The sequence below is a fragment of the Micrasema longulum genome, unplaced genomic scaffold, assembly GCF_059751315.1.
Source record: "Micrasema longulum isolate JH-2025_06_02 unplaced genomic scaffold, ASM5975131v1 h1tg000471l, whole genome shotgun sequence".
Taxonomy (NCBI): Eukaryota; Metazoa; Arthropoda; class Insecta; order Trichoptera; family Brachycentridae; genus Micrasema; species Micrasema longulum.
This window is the reverse complement of record NW_028277669.1, coordinates 213,255-231,682: the sequence shown is the minus strand read 5'-3', so window position 1 is coordinate 231,682 and position 18,428 is coordinate 213,255. Positions and strand designations below refer to the sequence as shown.

Here is an 18,428-nt window from a genome sequence, read left to right as displayed (position 1 = left end):
AGGATTGTGCTCAGAAGACAAGACTAGATGTAACATCTGTCTCGGGAGTAATTTAACAAGCCTGTTTAGTAGCATTGTGTAACTGACAGAATTGATTAAATAATAGAATAAGAGTTTTTTTAAAAGAAACGAGTACCCTGTTAAATTTACGAGTAAAACGCACAATACATAAAAACTCAAGACCCGAGTGTTTAAATTTATTACAGCGGATTAACTGAAGTTATTGCATCCTAAAATGAAAGAAAATCGTACACATACCTTTAAATCTTTATTAATTCATTAAAAGTAGACATTTTCTGTTTTTAAAACAAGGACTACATTCTTGATTTTGCCTATAGTCCTTATATAATATTCACGGATCTTTAAAGGTGAGCGTCTATTTTACATAATTTTCCCTTTCGAGTAATAATACGTCACTTAAACCTTTCCCGTACTGTCCTAAAAACACCCGCGCGTTACGGTGCTGTGTAGTCACTACACATTTTAAAAAAAAAGATATTTAAAAAGGGAAAAATGGAATATGTATAGGGAATGGCATTAATTCAAAGATGATAATATTTCAAATTTAACTGCTGAAAACATGAAAAAACTATTGGGTATCGCTAACGACTTGGGCGAAACGCGCGCCCGCGCCAACTTCCCTAGAGCTACTAAGTAGCTAATACTGGACATGTAGTGGACGTGTAACGCCAAGTGTTATCGGTATACTGTGAGTATACTTTTGACGATATTTGTAATTTATCCCCGATTTCCGATAAAATGCTTTTTTTGTGCCTTATAAGTACTTGTTATTTCATAACAAAATATTTCAGTCGATACGTAAATGAGTAATGGAGGAATACTGAAAATCAAAACCCAATATTTATTATATTTATGAAGAAATTATAGTTATTAGACGCAATGTGTACTAGCTACACACCATTCCATTAGGGAGGGTTAATATTCTATGATTATCAACCACAAAGTTAGCTACAGTTTACAGCAATACAACGAGCTGTAGTACTCAGGTCGAGAATTGCGTTACACTTTTGTTGACTAAAAACCAAACCAAAAATTTGGATAGCTTTTGTTCTATGCAATAGAGCAAAGAGAGGGCTTCTCTAGTAACTCGGGGGCTTTACCACATTTTGAATTTAGTTTTATTTATAGGGAATTTCATTAATTTAAATGCTAATAGTGTCGTCAAACACGTCTAAGACGTATTTGCAATTTACAATACATCGGTTGAATACACATTTGTCGTCCAAATAAGAGGTGGGATCGGATAAACAGGAATTTACGTAACGCAACGATTCGAGAGAAGGCATAGGAGCTCAAGCTGGACCGGCGAATACATAACACTTAATGATATTGTTGTAGAGTAGGTAGTTCGTCTTGTTAATATATTGTACATTCCTTCGTTATGCACGAGCTGGGGTCACGTGGTTCGCTGACGTCACCAGGGTGTTTCGAACGTGACGAAGGAAGAAGAAAATCGGAACGGAATTTATCTTTATTTGGGCTAGAATAAGATATTTTCTAATACAAAAATTATTTTAAGGTTCAAATAGTTACTTTGCGTCACGGAAAAAAATAATTGGTTTAATTAATAAAACAACTTTGTTTTTAACCACTATTTTTTTCCACCGACCGGTTTCGAAGCAAACTAGCTTCTTCGTCAAGGTTTACGTAACAAATGAATTATTTCCTATTTTATTTTTTCTGTGTTTACTAAATACTACACGTGGAGCTAATAAATGAAGTCTTTTTTTCCCTAATTTGAGATGCATATTTTCGAAAATAGACAGGAGTGGACTAAAAGAAATATTATTTATTTGAATATTCATTATTTTTTCTAATTGTAAATCAGTTTTTAATTTCTAAAATTTCATGTTCGTCTAATTTTAATATTTTATTTTCAACATGGAGTATTTTTAATCCAGTGTCTTTATTAAAATTATGATTATCTTCTATCAGATGGTTTGCGAATTCAGAAAATATATTATTATTTAGGCACCTTAAGTTTTTTTTTTTTTAAGCTAACCAACAGGCTTAAGTAAGCCCATATAGGTTGGCGTTAATGAGTAATGCTTAATTTAAACATTCCTAAAATCTACTTAAATTAACAAAGTGTATAATTAACAAAAGGTATGTATATAGCATAATCTAGGCGGAAATGGCAAGTGTGACATCGCGGGTCAGAAGACAACACCGCTTGCTTCTTAAATGCCTGCCCTTGCTGTAGGCAGGCATTTAAGAACATTTAAAAACATCGACATTACCATTTAGTGAGATTTCGTTCACTGTTCTGCGGATCCTTGGCAGAGGGGAAAATAATCTGATGTTAGTTTTATAATTTCCCACAGCTAAGACAGGATTGGTACGCAAGTTACGGCGAGGTACATTAAGGTTTATCTGAGCAAGGATATCATAGGCATCTATACAGTTAGATATTAATTTGTGCAAGAATATCAAACCAGCCAAAATCTTTCTGAATTCTAAACTAAAGATATGAAAGTACTCTAGACGATCATAATAGTTGATTATGAAAGTTTTAGATCCGATTCTAAATATGAAATATTTTAAAAATTTACGTTGCACTGATTCAATCCGCGTTATATGAATATTATAATTAGGAGAGCATATTATAGAATGAAATTCAAGAAAACTACGAACAAATTATTTATACAATGTAATTGCAATTTTCGGGCTTTTGAATGGCTTAGATATTCGCAAAAAAAATCTACAGATTTTGGACGCTTTCTTTGAAATGTGGTCAGTGTGATGGTTGAATTTAAGTTTGTTATCATAAAGTATCCCAAGATCTCGAACTGTCTCGACGTTCATTAAAATTGTGTTGTCGATTAAATAATTGAAAACGATTTCATTTATTTTTCTTGTGAATTCAATAGACATACATTTATTTATAAAAAAAAATGCAGCGTGTTTCGATCGCCTGTAACACGAAGGAAAGGTAATCAGTCTTACGCTTCAGGAGCCAGTACAGAGACAGCGATATATTTCACTCTGACCCTGTCTCAATATGCGTTCCTACTCGCACTTAACTAATAAATATCTATCTTAATAATAACAATATTATGTATAATTTTCGGAACTTACGCAATAAAAAGGTGAAACAAATGAAGAACTGTAACGGCGCTTACCTGAAAACAAAGAAAATACACGTAATTAATTAATCAGATTTTAATAACAATAATTTTAATACAAAAATCTCTTGATGTCCCTTCACGTAGACTCAGAAATAATGAAATTCTGTTCCTCGCTCATCATAAGACTAATTATGGTTTCCATGCGCCTCTACCCAGAATGATTAGATTTGTAAATGAAAATCAAGATCTTAATTATTTTAATGTGAATAGATTTTTTTTACAAATAAACTGAAAAAATATTCCCAATAAATTGACTCTATATTTGTAGAACTGTATTCCATAATGCCTGCCTAATATACGTGTCTTCGTTTTTCTTTGTTGTATTCCTTCTATTATTTGTTACTGTATTATTATTGTTTTTCGTTCTATAATTTGTTTAAATTGGACATTGTCCGTAAATTTGTTAAATAAAAAAAATAATTATAAATGCGAAAGTGTGTTTGTTTGCGCTTCCTTCACGTCTCGGCGGAGCGATCGATTGACATATTTTTTTTGCATAGGTACGGCCGGAGTCGGGCAGTAAAATATACATATTTTTTTTAAGCAATCAGCAACATTATTTTTATAAGATAATGAGTTTTTTTATTTTGGGAGTTGCTTATTTTTCGCCTTGCGTATTATGTACAACATTTGATAATGAGTAGGCGGTAAGGTAAAGACGTCAAAAAGAAACAATTTGGACGTCCACTGCTGACAGTTCGCCGGCAGTTTATGTCAGAACTTCGGGACGAGAACCTGACTTGGGAGGACGCAAAGGAGTTGGCAGCCAACTGAGATGCATAGAGGCTCTTTGTGGATACCATATGCTCCAAATAGGGAGCGGACATGGAATAATTATGATGATGACTTTGAAACGTCACAGTTTTAGGTTAACACGTGTTTAGAATAGCCAATCAATTATGTGTTGAGATAGATTTCCGATTTCCAAGTAGCAATGTTTGGCGTGTTTTGAAGGGTACGGGGTTCTCTTTTAAAATATCAGGAAAACTCACCACTTCAACCAGTGACGTCACGGGCGATATAATTTAAAAATTACAAAACTTTTTAAAATCAAAGCGATGATAATACAATATATTAAAACAATGCTTGGCTTAGTTTGATAGTCTTATTAACAAATAAAAATATATTTAAAAAACACTAAACTTCCCAATCGTCGGACACTACAGTTTATCTAATTTGTTTTTAGATCATAGTGATCTAAGCTCACGGTGATCAATCTTACTCGGTATTTGAAAAAAATAACTTTTTGATGTCTTTCAGGTATTTGCATAAGTAGCTTTACTTTCAAAATAGTATAATATACTAACAAACTCCTGTCTTATGGCAAAACTATGCATTTCAAAAAAGGTCGAACTGAGATAATCGCTTTTAAAATGTTTTATGGCAATTAAATCGGAATTTTCCGTAGTTACACCAAGTTGCCAATTGAATTATAAAAATAATAATCTTAATTACTATATGACAGATCTCATAGAGTAGAATATTTTGAGCCGTATATCGGCAAAACGATGCAACTATAGATGCATCGTTTTGCCATCAGACAGCAGCGAAGAACTTATTAATCAATTAATAAATCGCTAAAAAAGGGCGTAATTATTTTTTGCAAGAATCATCGTAAGTTCCTACTTTTAGTTACTAATTTGCATAAAGACGGGTATCAGCGTAAGGAAATTTCGAAACAAGCAACAAAATGGCACGTTTGTTTCGTGCATATTTTGATTACAAAGATGTTATCGACTCTCAAAAGGGATTAGAACCAACCACAGGCACAAATAATTTTACACCAAGATTGATAGACTTTGGAAGTCTGTTGGCTGCCTGACCGCGACAACTAGTAATTAATTAAAACTGTGATGTGGCGTCAAAACCAATATAGCGTGAAATGAGAGCGATATATTCCGGTGTTCGTGTCATAAATTTAGACAGTAATTTAATAAATCTTAATAAAAAGTTAGTGCCGATCGACTAATAAACATTTTAATATGTTATACCCGTCTGGTGACTGAGGAGCAGTAGCGATAAGAATTAAGGGTGTGCCAAGACAAATTACTTGGCTAGACAACGAAATTTACTGAGTTTTTCTCGAGGCAAAATAAAGTAATTACGTTTGAATACCAGGGCCTCGATTATGATGGGAAGAAAAAGACGTCATAATTTCACCTTAACGGTAAAGTTGGAGATAAATTCTCTCGGTTAAAGCGGTTACGAAGATACACTACCGTCCCCTACCTTCAAGTTTTGGGTAGGTACATTGATATGAAACAAGGGAAGCGTACGTCAATTTTTACTTTAATTACGATTTGTTCAAAATTTTAACCGTTCTTAGGTTGGCACTTTTTTTCTTAAAAAACAATTAAAAATATATGAGAGAAATAAGTCAATTCTGACGTCGAATTGAATTCCGAAATAGCTGTCAGTTTTGAAAACGAGCGGCTAGACGAAGTGGCTAGATGCCTGCCCTTTTAGCATACAAGGGCATCTAGCCGTAAAATATTACCACTGTTCAAAATAAAACCTTTTTTAAAAAGGGAAATATTTATATAATACATACGTATTTTAAGGAATTCAAAAAGAACATATGGGAAGCCAGTATAAAAAAATAAAATAAAAGTTAATTTATAAAACATCTTCAAAAATAATAACGTTCTTAAAGTAAAAAAGAAGTTGTTTAAAAATATTAAAACGTGCAGAGTGCAGAAGAGAAAAATAAAGAATAACAGTATTTTCAGTAATCTTTAAAATTGTCGTTGTGTAGGTTTCCTGTAAACACTCTTCATACTATTCTGACAGTAAAGAAAGCGCCCGTTTACCCGGAGATAAAATAAAAAGAATTTTTAACAATAGGAGGATAATCCTCGCAACTTCATATTGAATGTTCCTTAGTATAACATTCCCCGGACAGCTTATTATTTCTTACAGTACGCGAGATTCAGATTGGGCCTCTAGCTGCCAGAGACATCGCATTCAATAGCACGAGACGACAAGACTTGTCTGCAGTGCTACGTCTTAGGCCTCGGGACAAGGGGCCATACCTGAATCCGCTTACTGCAATATACAAACAGGTAGGACCTGAAGGGTGCGTGGATAAAGCGTATTGTGTGAAGGGCGGAGAACCGGGAGCAGGTGTGCAGTGTGCACCGCCGCAGTACAGACCACTGTTATAACGCATCTCCAACCTGTAAAGGACTATTACAGAAAGCAAAATAAATTCGGACTTGATATTATAAAACGATAATTATAAAGCCGCGCCCCGCCCCTTACAAAATATAGTACTCTTCTCATCAACGGGTGATGGAAGAATATGAACAATAAGTATAACAATTCATTTGATATAAAAAAAAAACATTTAAGTTTGTAAGTGAAAATTCTTGATGGAGGTTCGTTGTAATTTATTATATAAATAAAAGACGAGTGATACTTTAATCCACAAGTTTGGAATATCCAGTGACCGGTTTGGAAGATGGAAACGGAAGATGTCGCGAAAGCGATGAAACCGGTCACTAGATATTCCAAATTTGTGGATTAAAGTATCACTCGTCTTTTATTTATATAATAAAATACATTTGATATAATCGTCTATTTTATTTTTAAACAAAAAATTCGGACATGAACGACAAGTTCATGCTTTCACCAGCTGAGACAGATTAAATGCATACGCAAAAATTTGTATATAATTAATTGAATATAATAACGTTTATAAAACAATGCTTTAAATTAATTATCTCACTCTTTGTTTATAGCATGTTCACACCTTAGCGACTTAACTCAATGTTTATAACAATTTAACACATATTTGTGTATTTTAAACTAAAGTTGCAGAGAGGAACTATATTTCACACCCAGCCCGCTCGGAGACTGGGTTCTTAACTTCACTAAAATCAACAGATGGAAGAATTGAAGAAATACGAATGTCCAAAAATAGGCAAAATGGTGAATGTAACAGCGTGTAAAGTGGCCACTTGAACCGGCCAATGACAGGTTGTAAGCCCTGTAAATGCCTAGACTTCCATATACCCTTCTCTAAAATGTTCTTAATCCCTGTTGTAATTTGTTGAAAAAAAACAATGTTAAGTAGCCTTAAATTAGTGTTTGATTTTAATATTTAATTACAATATAGAGATCTACAAAATAGTGAATAAGTAAATTAATTTGATACATATCAAATTGATTTTATATTAAATACTGCATTTTTGTGTTTAAAAAAACGGTAATATATACGACGCGATGGCCACAAAGTTCACTCAAATAGAGTAATAAAAAAAACTGACAAATAGCCTCGTCACATTGGGTCTTTGTACCTGAGAGCAGAAATATAACATAAAATAAAATCTGCCCGCAAGTACAGGACACACGAGAACAAAACGCGTGACAAACGCAAAAACCTGTCCTTCGAAACATACGACTTCTGAAAACTGAGTACCTACGTTTTCTGTCGAAGAAAAAAGAAGGTAATATGGCTATAAAACTAATAATTTTTTTTTGTAACAACTTTTGGAAACTTCAAACATTAGGTTGACAACTGCCAACAGGCCGGCTTCTCCTGAAGAGTTTTAAGTCGTTCCCTCTCCACATGAGCAAATGCTGAGAAGTTCCTGATTGGCCCACATCGGTATATCCCTCCTGATCCCAACAGTTTAGATAAATTTAAAGATATTTAATTGCAGAAAAATCCACTTTTGAAATATAAACCTTGTATATTATAAGCAAGGTAAATAATAAAACAACTCCTATATAAAAATTAAAAAAAACATCAGGTTAATTTTCCTTAAGTGGATTAATTTAAAACATTAAAAAAATTTAGATCATACTCAGCTTTTGAATACGAGAAGTAAAAGTCACTAGCAGGCAATGTTCCACGCAGAGAATGAGGAAGTTCTAAGCAGACTATCAAACTAAGGCAATTTTTATTTTATTTAATGTATCGTATTATCAGCGCTATGATTTTTGAAAGTTTTGTATTTTTGAAATAACTCCACGTGTGACGTCAGAGGTTCTTCTACACATTTTTATCTTATTTTAAGTGGCCACTTAACACACCTTATTTACCATTCTGCCCATATTTGAACATCTATATTCCTTCAATTCTTTCATCTAAGTCCTGTAGATGCCTAGACTTCTATATTACCTTCTCTAAAATGTTCTTCATGTATGTTGTAATAGGTTAATATTAACAGCTCCCCAGGGAGTTAATTCCAGTCCTTGTCTACAAAAATTTGGACTAACTCAAAACATTATTGATATTTTATTATTTTCCTGGAAATAGAGGGAATAACATAAATTACTTTTCAATTCTGGCAAATTAATATTATAATCAGAGGCAAACATTTCTCGATTAAATAATTTTACTTAGTTAGAAGTTATGTACTACCTTAAAATAATTATTTTTGAAATAGGTGACTATTTAGTTTATTTATTAGTAATTATTTTTGAGAAATGGTCGACAGTGTATCATACTTCCCCCTCCCCTCTCCTCGCTTCGCCCTTGCAGAAGTAAGCAACCATTTGTTTTTTGAAATATTTTATATGTTCTAAAAAATTATTTCAATGTGCCAATATGTCTTCTTGGTCATACTGATCATCGTGCTTTCGGATGTGACAGGGTTTAAAGAACACCCTGTATACTCTAAGTTCCAAAACCACATTTACACTCTGGGTCGAAGTCCCTCGTCAAAGTAAGAAGTACACTACTACTGAACTACACTCACGTACTCTGCTAACTTCGACCAATTTCGCGAAGAGCGTAGAGATATATTTTGGCTATTTGTAACGCTAACTTTGTGGATCATGTTATATTTTTGAGATATAAATAAAATAACTTTGTTTTAAGAACCACTTTTTATTGACGCAACCGACTAGTTTCGGCACCTACACGTTGCCCACTTCAGTGTTATAAAATAATTAAAGTGTGTAAAGATAGTAATTTAGGTAGGTATTTCGCAACAGTGTGCAAAAATAAAAATGTTTAACTGTCAGATGAGATAATGTAATCGGTTACGTGTCGTTGTCGTCTGCTCTGACTCTGATCGCCATGTCTGTGACGTATTATTATTACCTATTACCGCGCCCGGGTGGGAGGGGGAGGCGGACGGAGGGGGCAGCGACGATCAGCTGTTCCCCTTCTCTCCTGTCTGCACCATGTATGTGTGGGTATAATGTATAGTAGTGGCGGCGCATTGTTCCATCACTTGCAGCTGGTGTATATACTAACTATGTGTATGTAATGTTCACAGTACACAGCACGCACACACACACACGCATGCACCCAGACGGAACAGCACACACGCGCAGACATCAGCTGCTACTGCTACCCGCGTCATTTTATGCGGTAGAAACATTCGCGGGCAAAATGCAATAAGTCAACAAAACATTGACGTATTTCTGATGCAGTATTATTGGTCATTAAACCACATGTCAAAAACAGACTCGCAGTCAATGACTCGATCAGTATTGATACTCTAAACATCAAAAATATTTATATCAAGTAGGTACCGTATTTTGCGGACGATAAGACGCATCGGACCATAAGACCCAATTTTCGGTTGAATTTTCAGAGTGAAAACGTGCGTCTCGTGGTGCGAAAAATACGGTATATTATTTTCTCTCTCCGATGGCGCTACAGCCCATATCGAGCTTTGGCCTCCTGCAACTTTCGCCTCCAGCTCTGTCTGTCCTCAGTCGCCGTCTTCCAATTTGCCACCTGGAGAAACTGCGCTGCATCCTTTCTCACTTCATCCTTCCATCTCATCCCGGGTCTTCCCACTGATCTCTTTCCTCCCGGGTGCCCGCTCATTAATCTTTTAGGGACACGCGAGTCAGGCATTCGCTGTACATGTCCGGCCTATCTTAATCTAAGCAACGTCATACGTGCGGAGATGCTCGGGGCCTGGTATATATTGTACAGTTCTTCGTTATACCGAATGCGCCACTCATTATTCTCTTTCACCGGTCCGCAGATTCTTCTGAGTAGTTTTCGTTCAAAAGTGTCGAGCATTTCAGCCACAATACGTAAATGAAGAAAAGATTTTTTAATGTAAAATGTTACCTTCTGCGTAGAAAAAACAATATAACTACAGCTACGGCTACGGCTATTGATAGATTCGCGGAAAACTGAGCGAGGAAAATTACTCGCGAGGACAATCGGTAGCGGGAAAATGCATCGCAAAGGCCAACATGAATTGCCGATGGTATAAAGTCAAGTGGATTGGAGTATAAAGTAGTAGTTTGACTGAAATATTAAGGGCAGACAGTCTCCGAAGCTAATAGACCGTGAAATATTTAACCTATAGATAATGAAATTGTCGACCACAAAGTGAAAATGCTTTCCACATGAATCATATTTTTAAAATGCCTAAAATATTATTGTCGTGAGAGTAGGCAGAGAGGATAGAACGCCATATCACTCTGTCTTTGCGTGATCTTGCGTCCTCTAAGTTTAAGCTTCACTAACAAAATCCTAAAACAGATCCTAACATGATCCCTGTCGATCTCAGAAGCTCAATCACAAATAACTATCGACGTGTTTAAAAACATGCTAAGCATTTATGCGATAACAATGAACAATAATGAACATTTTATTTTATTTATTTCGAGTACAAACAGATGTACAGGTTAAATGAATTTTTTTTTTAAAACTGTATAAAATGTATACATAGTAGGGCCTGCCATCCAATTATGTGTATTCACTAAATAATACTGTAATAAAGCGACGACGGCTTGAAGTTTAAACTATATAAATAATAAATATACTATATATTAAAATAAGATAAATATGAACAAAACAATGAGATAGTGGAAAGGAAAAGAAGGAAATTGATAAGGAGTGGTAAAGGATGATTGAAGGAAAGTGAGAGTGGAAAATTGCATTTGATTTAATGATTGAACGAATTATGAATGAAGAGCATGAATCAAGCCTATTAATTCTCTTCTGTACATTTTGTATTGTACATGCTTAAGTTATCGCAGTCATAAGTCAACGCGTGTGTAATCTCTAAGTCAACGCTCGTGTCGGTTTGTTTTTCATTTTCCTCGTAAATAAATACATTTCACGGGCGAAAAACCGGCGTTTACTATAAAAAATAATACGATATATTGCATTTGCAAAACAGGAAGGAGTATCTAAAACAAAAAAGAGAAAATTAAATTACAATTACTATGGCGAATGCTTTTGAAATTAAAATATGTGATTGCGCAGCAGGGTTATACGTCGCGAAACGTAAATATTTTGAAATTTAATATTAGGTGTTCATGGATGTTCCATTGTGATGGCGAATACGATAAACACCCATGGTGAGAAATTGTTATCACGTCGCTTATTAGCACGTCGATAGTTATTTGTGATTGAACTACAGGCGAAATTGTCTCTCGTCATAACACCGATCCCTCGCAAAAACCCTAATTGTGCTAATAACAACAGTAGGAACAATCCTGTGCGAAGACCCTGATCGTCCTAACAACCTCTAAGACCTCGGAGCAGACGAAGCGGGTCCCAGAGAATGGTCAGCGCGCGGTTCTCTACTATTTAGGTCTGCAATTTACCACTTCCCTTCTATGGGACAAGAACAACACAGACACGGACAACCGATGTATGTATTCATTTACCTAAAACAGATTCAGTTCACATGGTAGCCTTTACTCTAAGAATTATGATGTCACGAGTGCAAAAGTTCGCAAGTTCCACGCGGAATATCCCCCGCTGTATTTAGTCAGATGATTATCCCCGGCCCAATATAGGTAAAAGTAGTTATTATCCTGTCTTGTGATGTGCTACGCGCGCATAGTCCTGCTAATTGGGGGGAATCGTGACGGGCGATTTAACACCGCCAGCGTGTGCGGTGTACAGGTAACGAGAACACGCGGGTGGCAAGTGACAGGGGACCAGATCCTGTGAAGTCACAAAATGGAGGTTGCCTATAAAGCATGAAGCCTGAACTGTAATAATCTTACATTTTTAAGAAGGAATATGGAAGTTTTGGCATTTACAGGGCTTATGACCTGCTTAATGACCGATTCAATTATGAAGTTTGACTATATTCGTCAGGCTTAAAATGACAATAAATCATTTGGAATTCTCAGAACCAGACGAATCTGGACGTGGTTTATACTATAAAAGGATTTATTTTGATCGGGGTAATGGCGACATATCGACTAACCGTTATATTATGTATTCTATTTTTTAGATTCAAATTCATTCATTTAGAATAACACTCGTTTAAATATCAATTAACTTATTAAGGCGTTTTAGGCTGTGCCCGTGTCAAGCCATAATAATTAACAATAAAAAATAAATAGTAAAATTAATTAGATTAAACTATAATGACATGTGATGCAATATAATAATAAACCAGAAAAACAAGGTATAAGTAATAAATAATTATTATTAAGATATAGTAATAATAATTCCGAAAGATAATCAGATATAGATTATGCGAATTTAGATTCATGCATGATCAAATATACAAAATAGTAGTATCATTAAAATCGACTAAAAATAGTAAAATATAGTATTGAAAAAAAACAACAAAATAATAGTATCAGTGAAATCGATAGAAAAAGAATACATATTTAAAAACATTATTTAAATGATAATATAATTAAGATGTGGTTTCTAGAAACTCACTTCATACTAAAGTAAGACATAGGAGTAATAAATAACATCAACAATATTTTGAGTTTGTCCAAATTTTTGTAGACAAGGACTGGATTCAACTCCCCGGGGAGCTGTTTATATTAACATATAACAGCAGAGATGAAGAAAATTTAAGAGAAGGTAATATAGAAGTCTAGGCATCTACAGGGCTTATGACCTGTCAATGGCTGGTTTAAGTGGCCTCTTTACACACTGTGTAACATTCACCATTCTGCCTATATTTGAACATCTATATTCCTTAAATTCTTTCATCTGTTGATGTTTGTGAAGTTAAAGTTAAAATAAAGGTTTCAGCTCTTTAAATAAAAATTTAAATCGAAATAAATTCAAATAATGAATCTCTATCATCTTGTTCTTATGAAATGCATTGAACAGTTTTGGAGTTATGAAAAGGTAGGTAAAAATTAAATATTATTTCCATTGATTCCCGGAAGGTCGCGGGGCGCGGCGGTTGGTGGGGGTGTCCGGTGCCCGCGCCCCGCACCTCATACCGTACGCCCTCGGCCAGGTATACCCGGGCCCGGGAAGTGGATCGAATGCTCCAAATTCCGAGTTTGGAGCCGAACCTTGTTCTATTGCGAATAGAATGGGATTAGCCCAAGAAGGTAGACCGACACACACACATGCATATAAATGTATACCTGCGGTTGTATATATATATATATAATATGGCTAATACTTCGGGTGGATTAACTTCAAGTTTGTTCCAATGTGAAAATAATAATGATCAAATATTTAATTATTTTCCCTTCATTCGGGCCTTTTACCAAAACATGATAACATCGGGCTAAGACAAGTTATATATACATACATATATATAAATATATGTTTGGATAATTTATACAGCGCCATTTTCGTAAAAATCACTTCAAGGGCGCTGTACAATAAATAAATATCAAAGCACGTCTTGCAGCTACAGAGCGCATGGACGGTTGGGATTCTAGTTCCTCGTCTCCAATTATGATATATAACAATTATTTTATTTTATTAAAATAAAGGGGCACTTAGTGCCTATAATAAAATAAGTTGCATATAATAAAATACATACATGTAAGTGGAATAAGTAAAAATATAGTATTTAAAACAAATTATTACTAAACAGTTATTTACAAATTAAAGAGTTTAAAAAAAAGATACACAGTTTAAAAATTATATTACTATTTATAAAAATACTTGAAAAATTAAATATTTGGTCATAGAAATATTTTGAGCCTGTAAAAAGAAAGAGGAAAAAAAGTAAGCAACACATATTAATAAAAAAATTAAAACAATTTTGAACAACACTAAATGAAGATTTTTCTTTTTTAAATTACATGTTTTATTATTTAAAACTACTACTTAGGTAACTAATATAAATATACGTATAAATATATACTGATAAAAAAAATTGATAAGAGAAATGTTTTGTTATAATTATGATATATGGGAGCTAGATTACAGCACGTCTTGCAGCAACAGAGCGCATGGACAGTAAGAAATCCAGCCCCTATTTACATTTTTTTATTTTATTTGACAATGAAGTTTAGAGTTCAAGTGATATTTAAAAAAACGAAATAAAAAACAGATTTATAAAAATAGAAGTTAAATTACAAGTCTTGCAGCTACTGAGCGCATGGACGGTTGAAATTCTAGACCACATTAACTAAATTTAGATATTTGATAACATTTACATAATATGATTTACATAATATGATTTATATAATATGATAGCTAACATCACAAAAAGTCTCGCAGCTACAAAGCGCATCGACAAGTGGAATTTCAGCGACTGTTAAATGTAATGTTTTTCAAGTTAAATTATTGTTAATGTAGGTTAAGTGTGAATAATCGATGCAATTTATAAGAATCTGCTGACGAGTTGTATGTATGCAACTCAGCAGGATTTTAATTTAAGACTATTTTGTAAATCATTTTGAAAAATAAATAAAAAATAAAAATACCTAAAAAAAATTGTTTAAAAGTAAAAAAATAATTTGACAAACAAAAAAGTAAATAAAAAAGTAAACCCATGTTTATATTCGTACTGAAATATACCTCTCTCAAAAACACAACATAGATACGTGGAGGTCATCGCAAATACAACATACAAGCACGAAGGCTGGCACTTACTGGTGGAGGACTTTGATTTAGTAAATTTAAAGACAGATCAATATAACAGAACATCATTAAAGTCACCAGGCCCCGTATTACAATGGGAAGTTGAGGGGGATCTTGAATTTTAACTATAAAGTAAAATTAAGTTTTCTGTATGAAAAATAGAATGTGTACGCATTTTTTTTCTAAACATGTTCAATTACAGGTTACCGACGAAGAAACTTTAAATTTTAGTACAAATATACACATTTTTGTACACAAATATGGATTTTATTTTATAACATTCTCAATATGTATCAATGAAGAGAGCGTTTGTTATGAGGAACTTCAGCCCTACGGGAAATTGGATACAATAAATGTTTTTTTTGCCTGCGGTAAAAATTGGAGCATTAAATTGTACCGCAAAGTTTCCTGAAAATGTACGAAAAAAATAATAAAAAACATTTTAATAAAAACGAACTACTTTGAATAACGTAACTGGTTCATATGAATTAACCTATGATATGCGAGTTATGAAAGACTTCCGGTTTGCTTGCCGTGGATGGACCAATGGGAAGAACTGATCGAGAATAACCGGAAAAGAACCTCCGAAGTCACACGCGGAGTTATTTCAGAAATACAAAACTTTAAAAAAATCGTAGCGCTGATAATTTTTTTTTGACTTAGTCTATAATCAAACTTTTTTTTAAAAACCACTGGACTTTCCTCGTTGCCCCCAGGGGCCCGATTAGAGTAGGAATTAAAAAAAAATCTTTTGAAGATAACATTTTTTAATGTTAGTATAAAAAAATTAAGTATCTTCGTCGGTTACATGTAATTGAACATGTTTTGAAAAAAAATGTATGTATCATATATTTTGCATACAGAAAACTTAATTTTACTTTATGGATAAAATTTAAGATAACAGTTAACTTCCCATTGTAATACGGGCCCAGAGCTCCGATTACAATGGGAAGTAATTCGTAATTAAGTACTTCGACGATAACCCGTTTTCAAACATGTTTTAAATAGAAAATCATACGAATATACACATTTTTGTACAGAAAATTTGCCTTCATAGACAACTAAAGATAACTGATAACTTCCCATTGTATTCGCGGCCTCCGGGGCTCCGATTACAGTGGGAAATTAACAGTTATTTTCGACTGTCTATGGAGAAAAATCGATATTTCTGTACATACATATTTGCATGAACATTTAAAGTATCTTCATCGGTAACCTATAATTGAGCATGTTTAGAAGGAAAAAATGTATGCATACTATATGTATTTATTTCAAATGTAATATATTTTCTTTACTAACTTTGTATACTTTATGGAAATCTGTTATTAGTTCTGAGTTTATACACTGTATGTTTGTTTACAATAAATATGTATGTAGAACTGTTGGTTTCCCAAATAAAATAAATTAAAATAAAAAAATAAATACCTATTCCGCTTTTCACACAGAAAACTTAATTTGACTTAGTAGATAAAATAGACGATAAATGTTAATTCCCATTGTAATCGGGGCCCAGAGCCCGTATCACAATGGGAAGGTAACTAAGTTATCTTTAGTTGTCAACAAAATCAAATTGAATTTTCTGTATAATAATTATGGATAACTTATATAGCGCCATTTTCGTAATATAATACCTCAAGGGCGCTTTACAAAGTGATTTTATAAAGATATAAATTTAATTTTAACTTTTTAATTTAAGAAAAATAATGTACTTTTTCATATTACTTTTCCACCACATGCTAAGAATTTATTCAAATGATTTAGAGAACAAGTGGGTTTTAAGTTTCTTCCGAAATATCACTTCACTCTCACAGTTTCGGATTTCTGCTGGGAGAGCATTCCATGCCGTAGGGCCTGCGACCGCAAATGCACGTTCGCCGAATTTAGTGCGCTGTTTGCGTAGAGGTATAATAACTTTTCCTTTCGACATAGATGTAGTATAAACGAAGATACTTAAAATTTCATTTAAATATACACATTTTCGTACAAAAATTGGACATAACTGTATTAACTTCGCATTGTGATCGGGGGTCAGGAATATTCTCATACAAAATAATATTGTTTGTAGCTCGTAAGTAATCTAGTACGTAATGCATAAAACACTAACTTACGCGATGGCCGTACAGATGTTAAATACAAAAATACAGTTATCTAATTACCTGACATTTGAATAACAAAGCTGATGTCTGATTACGGCGGCGAGCGGTGGTAGCGGGAGCAACGAGGCTCGAGGAAACGGAAATATACGATGGGAGTACTCACCACACTACTCCGAAGGCTCCATAGCCGATGGGCCGATCCGGCTGCACGTCCGGCTGCGGGTGATGCGGGGGCTGGTAGTAGGGCGCCGCCGCCGCCAGGATGGCCCCCGGCGCGGGCATGGCCCCTCGCGGCTGGCGCGCCGCCCCTCCGACACTCGCCATGCGCCTAGCGCCCCCAGCGCCTCATGGCAGCGGCGAGTGGACAGCCCCCCGCGGGACGCGCGCACAACACACACACTGCCCGCTGCTCGCTTCTGCAGCCGGGTATCGAGTACCGACACAACGAAAACAGAAATGCTTCAAAATTATAAAAACATCGCGCGCTGTTTCGCACCAAACTTAGGGCACTCGAGATCTTTTGTCATCGTCGGCAGTTTCGGCTCGAACCTTATCGCGCTGACGTCTGCGGCCGGTGCCTCTCTCGGTCAGGCAGCGGACGAACTCGAGATATCGCTGTCCGTGAAAGTGGCGGTGGAAAGGCGTCAACTGATCATTCTCGCTCGGTGGACGCGGTTTTCAGGACAAAGGCGTATGGAAACGGACCCAGCGACACACACCCGACACGATGAGCGGCTCTTGCGGTACTGAGGAGTGGAGGGGGTGCTCGGAACAATGGCGGCCACCAACCCGACAGCTGCTCACCCTGGCGTGGCCTTCGTTTTACTACTCTGCGCCGATTGCATATTTTTATCTTTTAAACATTCAACAAATATATATATTTTTTAAATAATTGTGTTTATTTTTTTAATTTTGTGTTAAAAAAATTTTGTTATCTTTTTATATTCAACTTTTTTGCGTATTTTTTTGATGTTGTCCAAAAAAAATATTCTGTCAAGTCTGATCTCCTCGGGAAGAGTTTTTTTTTGTAAAAAAAAACTCCACGTGTTTTGTAGAATTATTATTTATTACCAAATGTCACGGTATTAAAACGTATTTTTTATACTTGTAGTGATGTTCGTATTTGTAATTGATTAATCGTGAACTTGATATATGTGTATCTTTTTATTCAAAATAATAATGATTAGTTGTGTAATTTGGTGGGTTAGTTTAAATTTTCTGCATTGATTTTTGTTTTAAGGTGGTATTTACAACAATCACATAATTACAAACATTACCCGCCCAACTGAACTGGATTTTTTTTATATCATGAACGAACGCGATTTATTTTTACTGTTAGATGATAAAATATTATACTTCTACTTACAATGTAATATTCATTACGAATATTCTGCTTCTACTTACATAATAATATTCGTTACGAATACTTACGTCAAAAGA

The 18,428-nt window shown here is 34.6% G+C and overlaps 1 protein-coding gene across 1 annotated transcript; it reads right to left on the bottom strand.

Moving 5' to 3' along the window:
- Positions 1 to 1,690: 1,690 nt before the first annotated feature.
- Positions 1,691 to 17,794, bottom strand: LOC148281311 (serine/threonine kinase NLK-like). Its single transcript, XM_088226901.1, has 2 exons — positions 17,152 to 17,794; positions 1,691 to 3,143 (listed from the first exon to the last, which is right to left on the bottom strand). Exons 1-2 carry the CDS (start codon positions 17,310 to 17,312, stop codon positions 3,140 to 3,142), a joined length of 165 nt encoding a protein of 54 aa, XP_088083027.1. The 5' UTR covers positions 17,313 to 17,794; the 3' UTR covers positions 1,691 to 3,139.
- Positions 17,795 to 18,428: the final 634 nt, after the last annotated feature.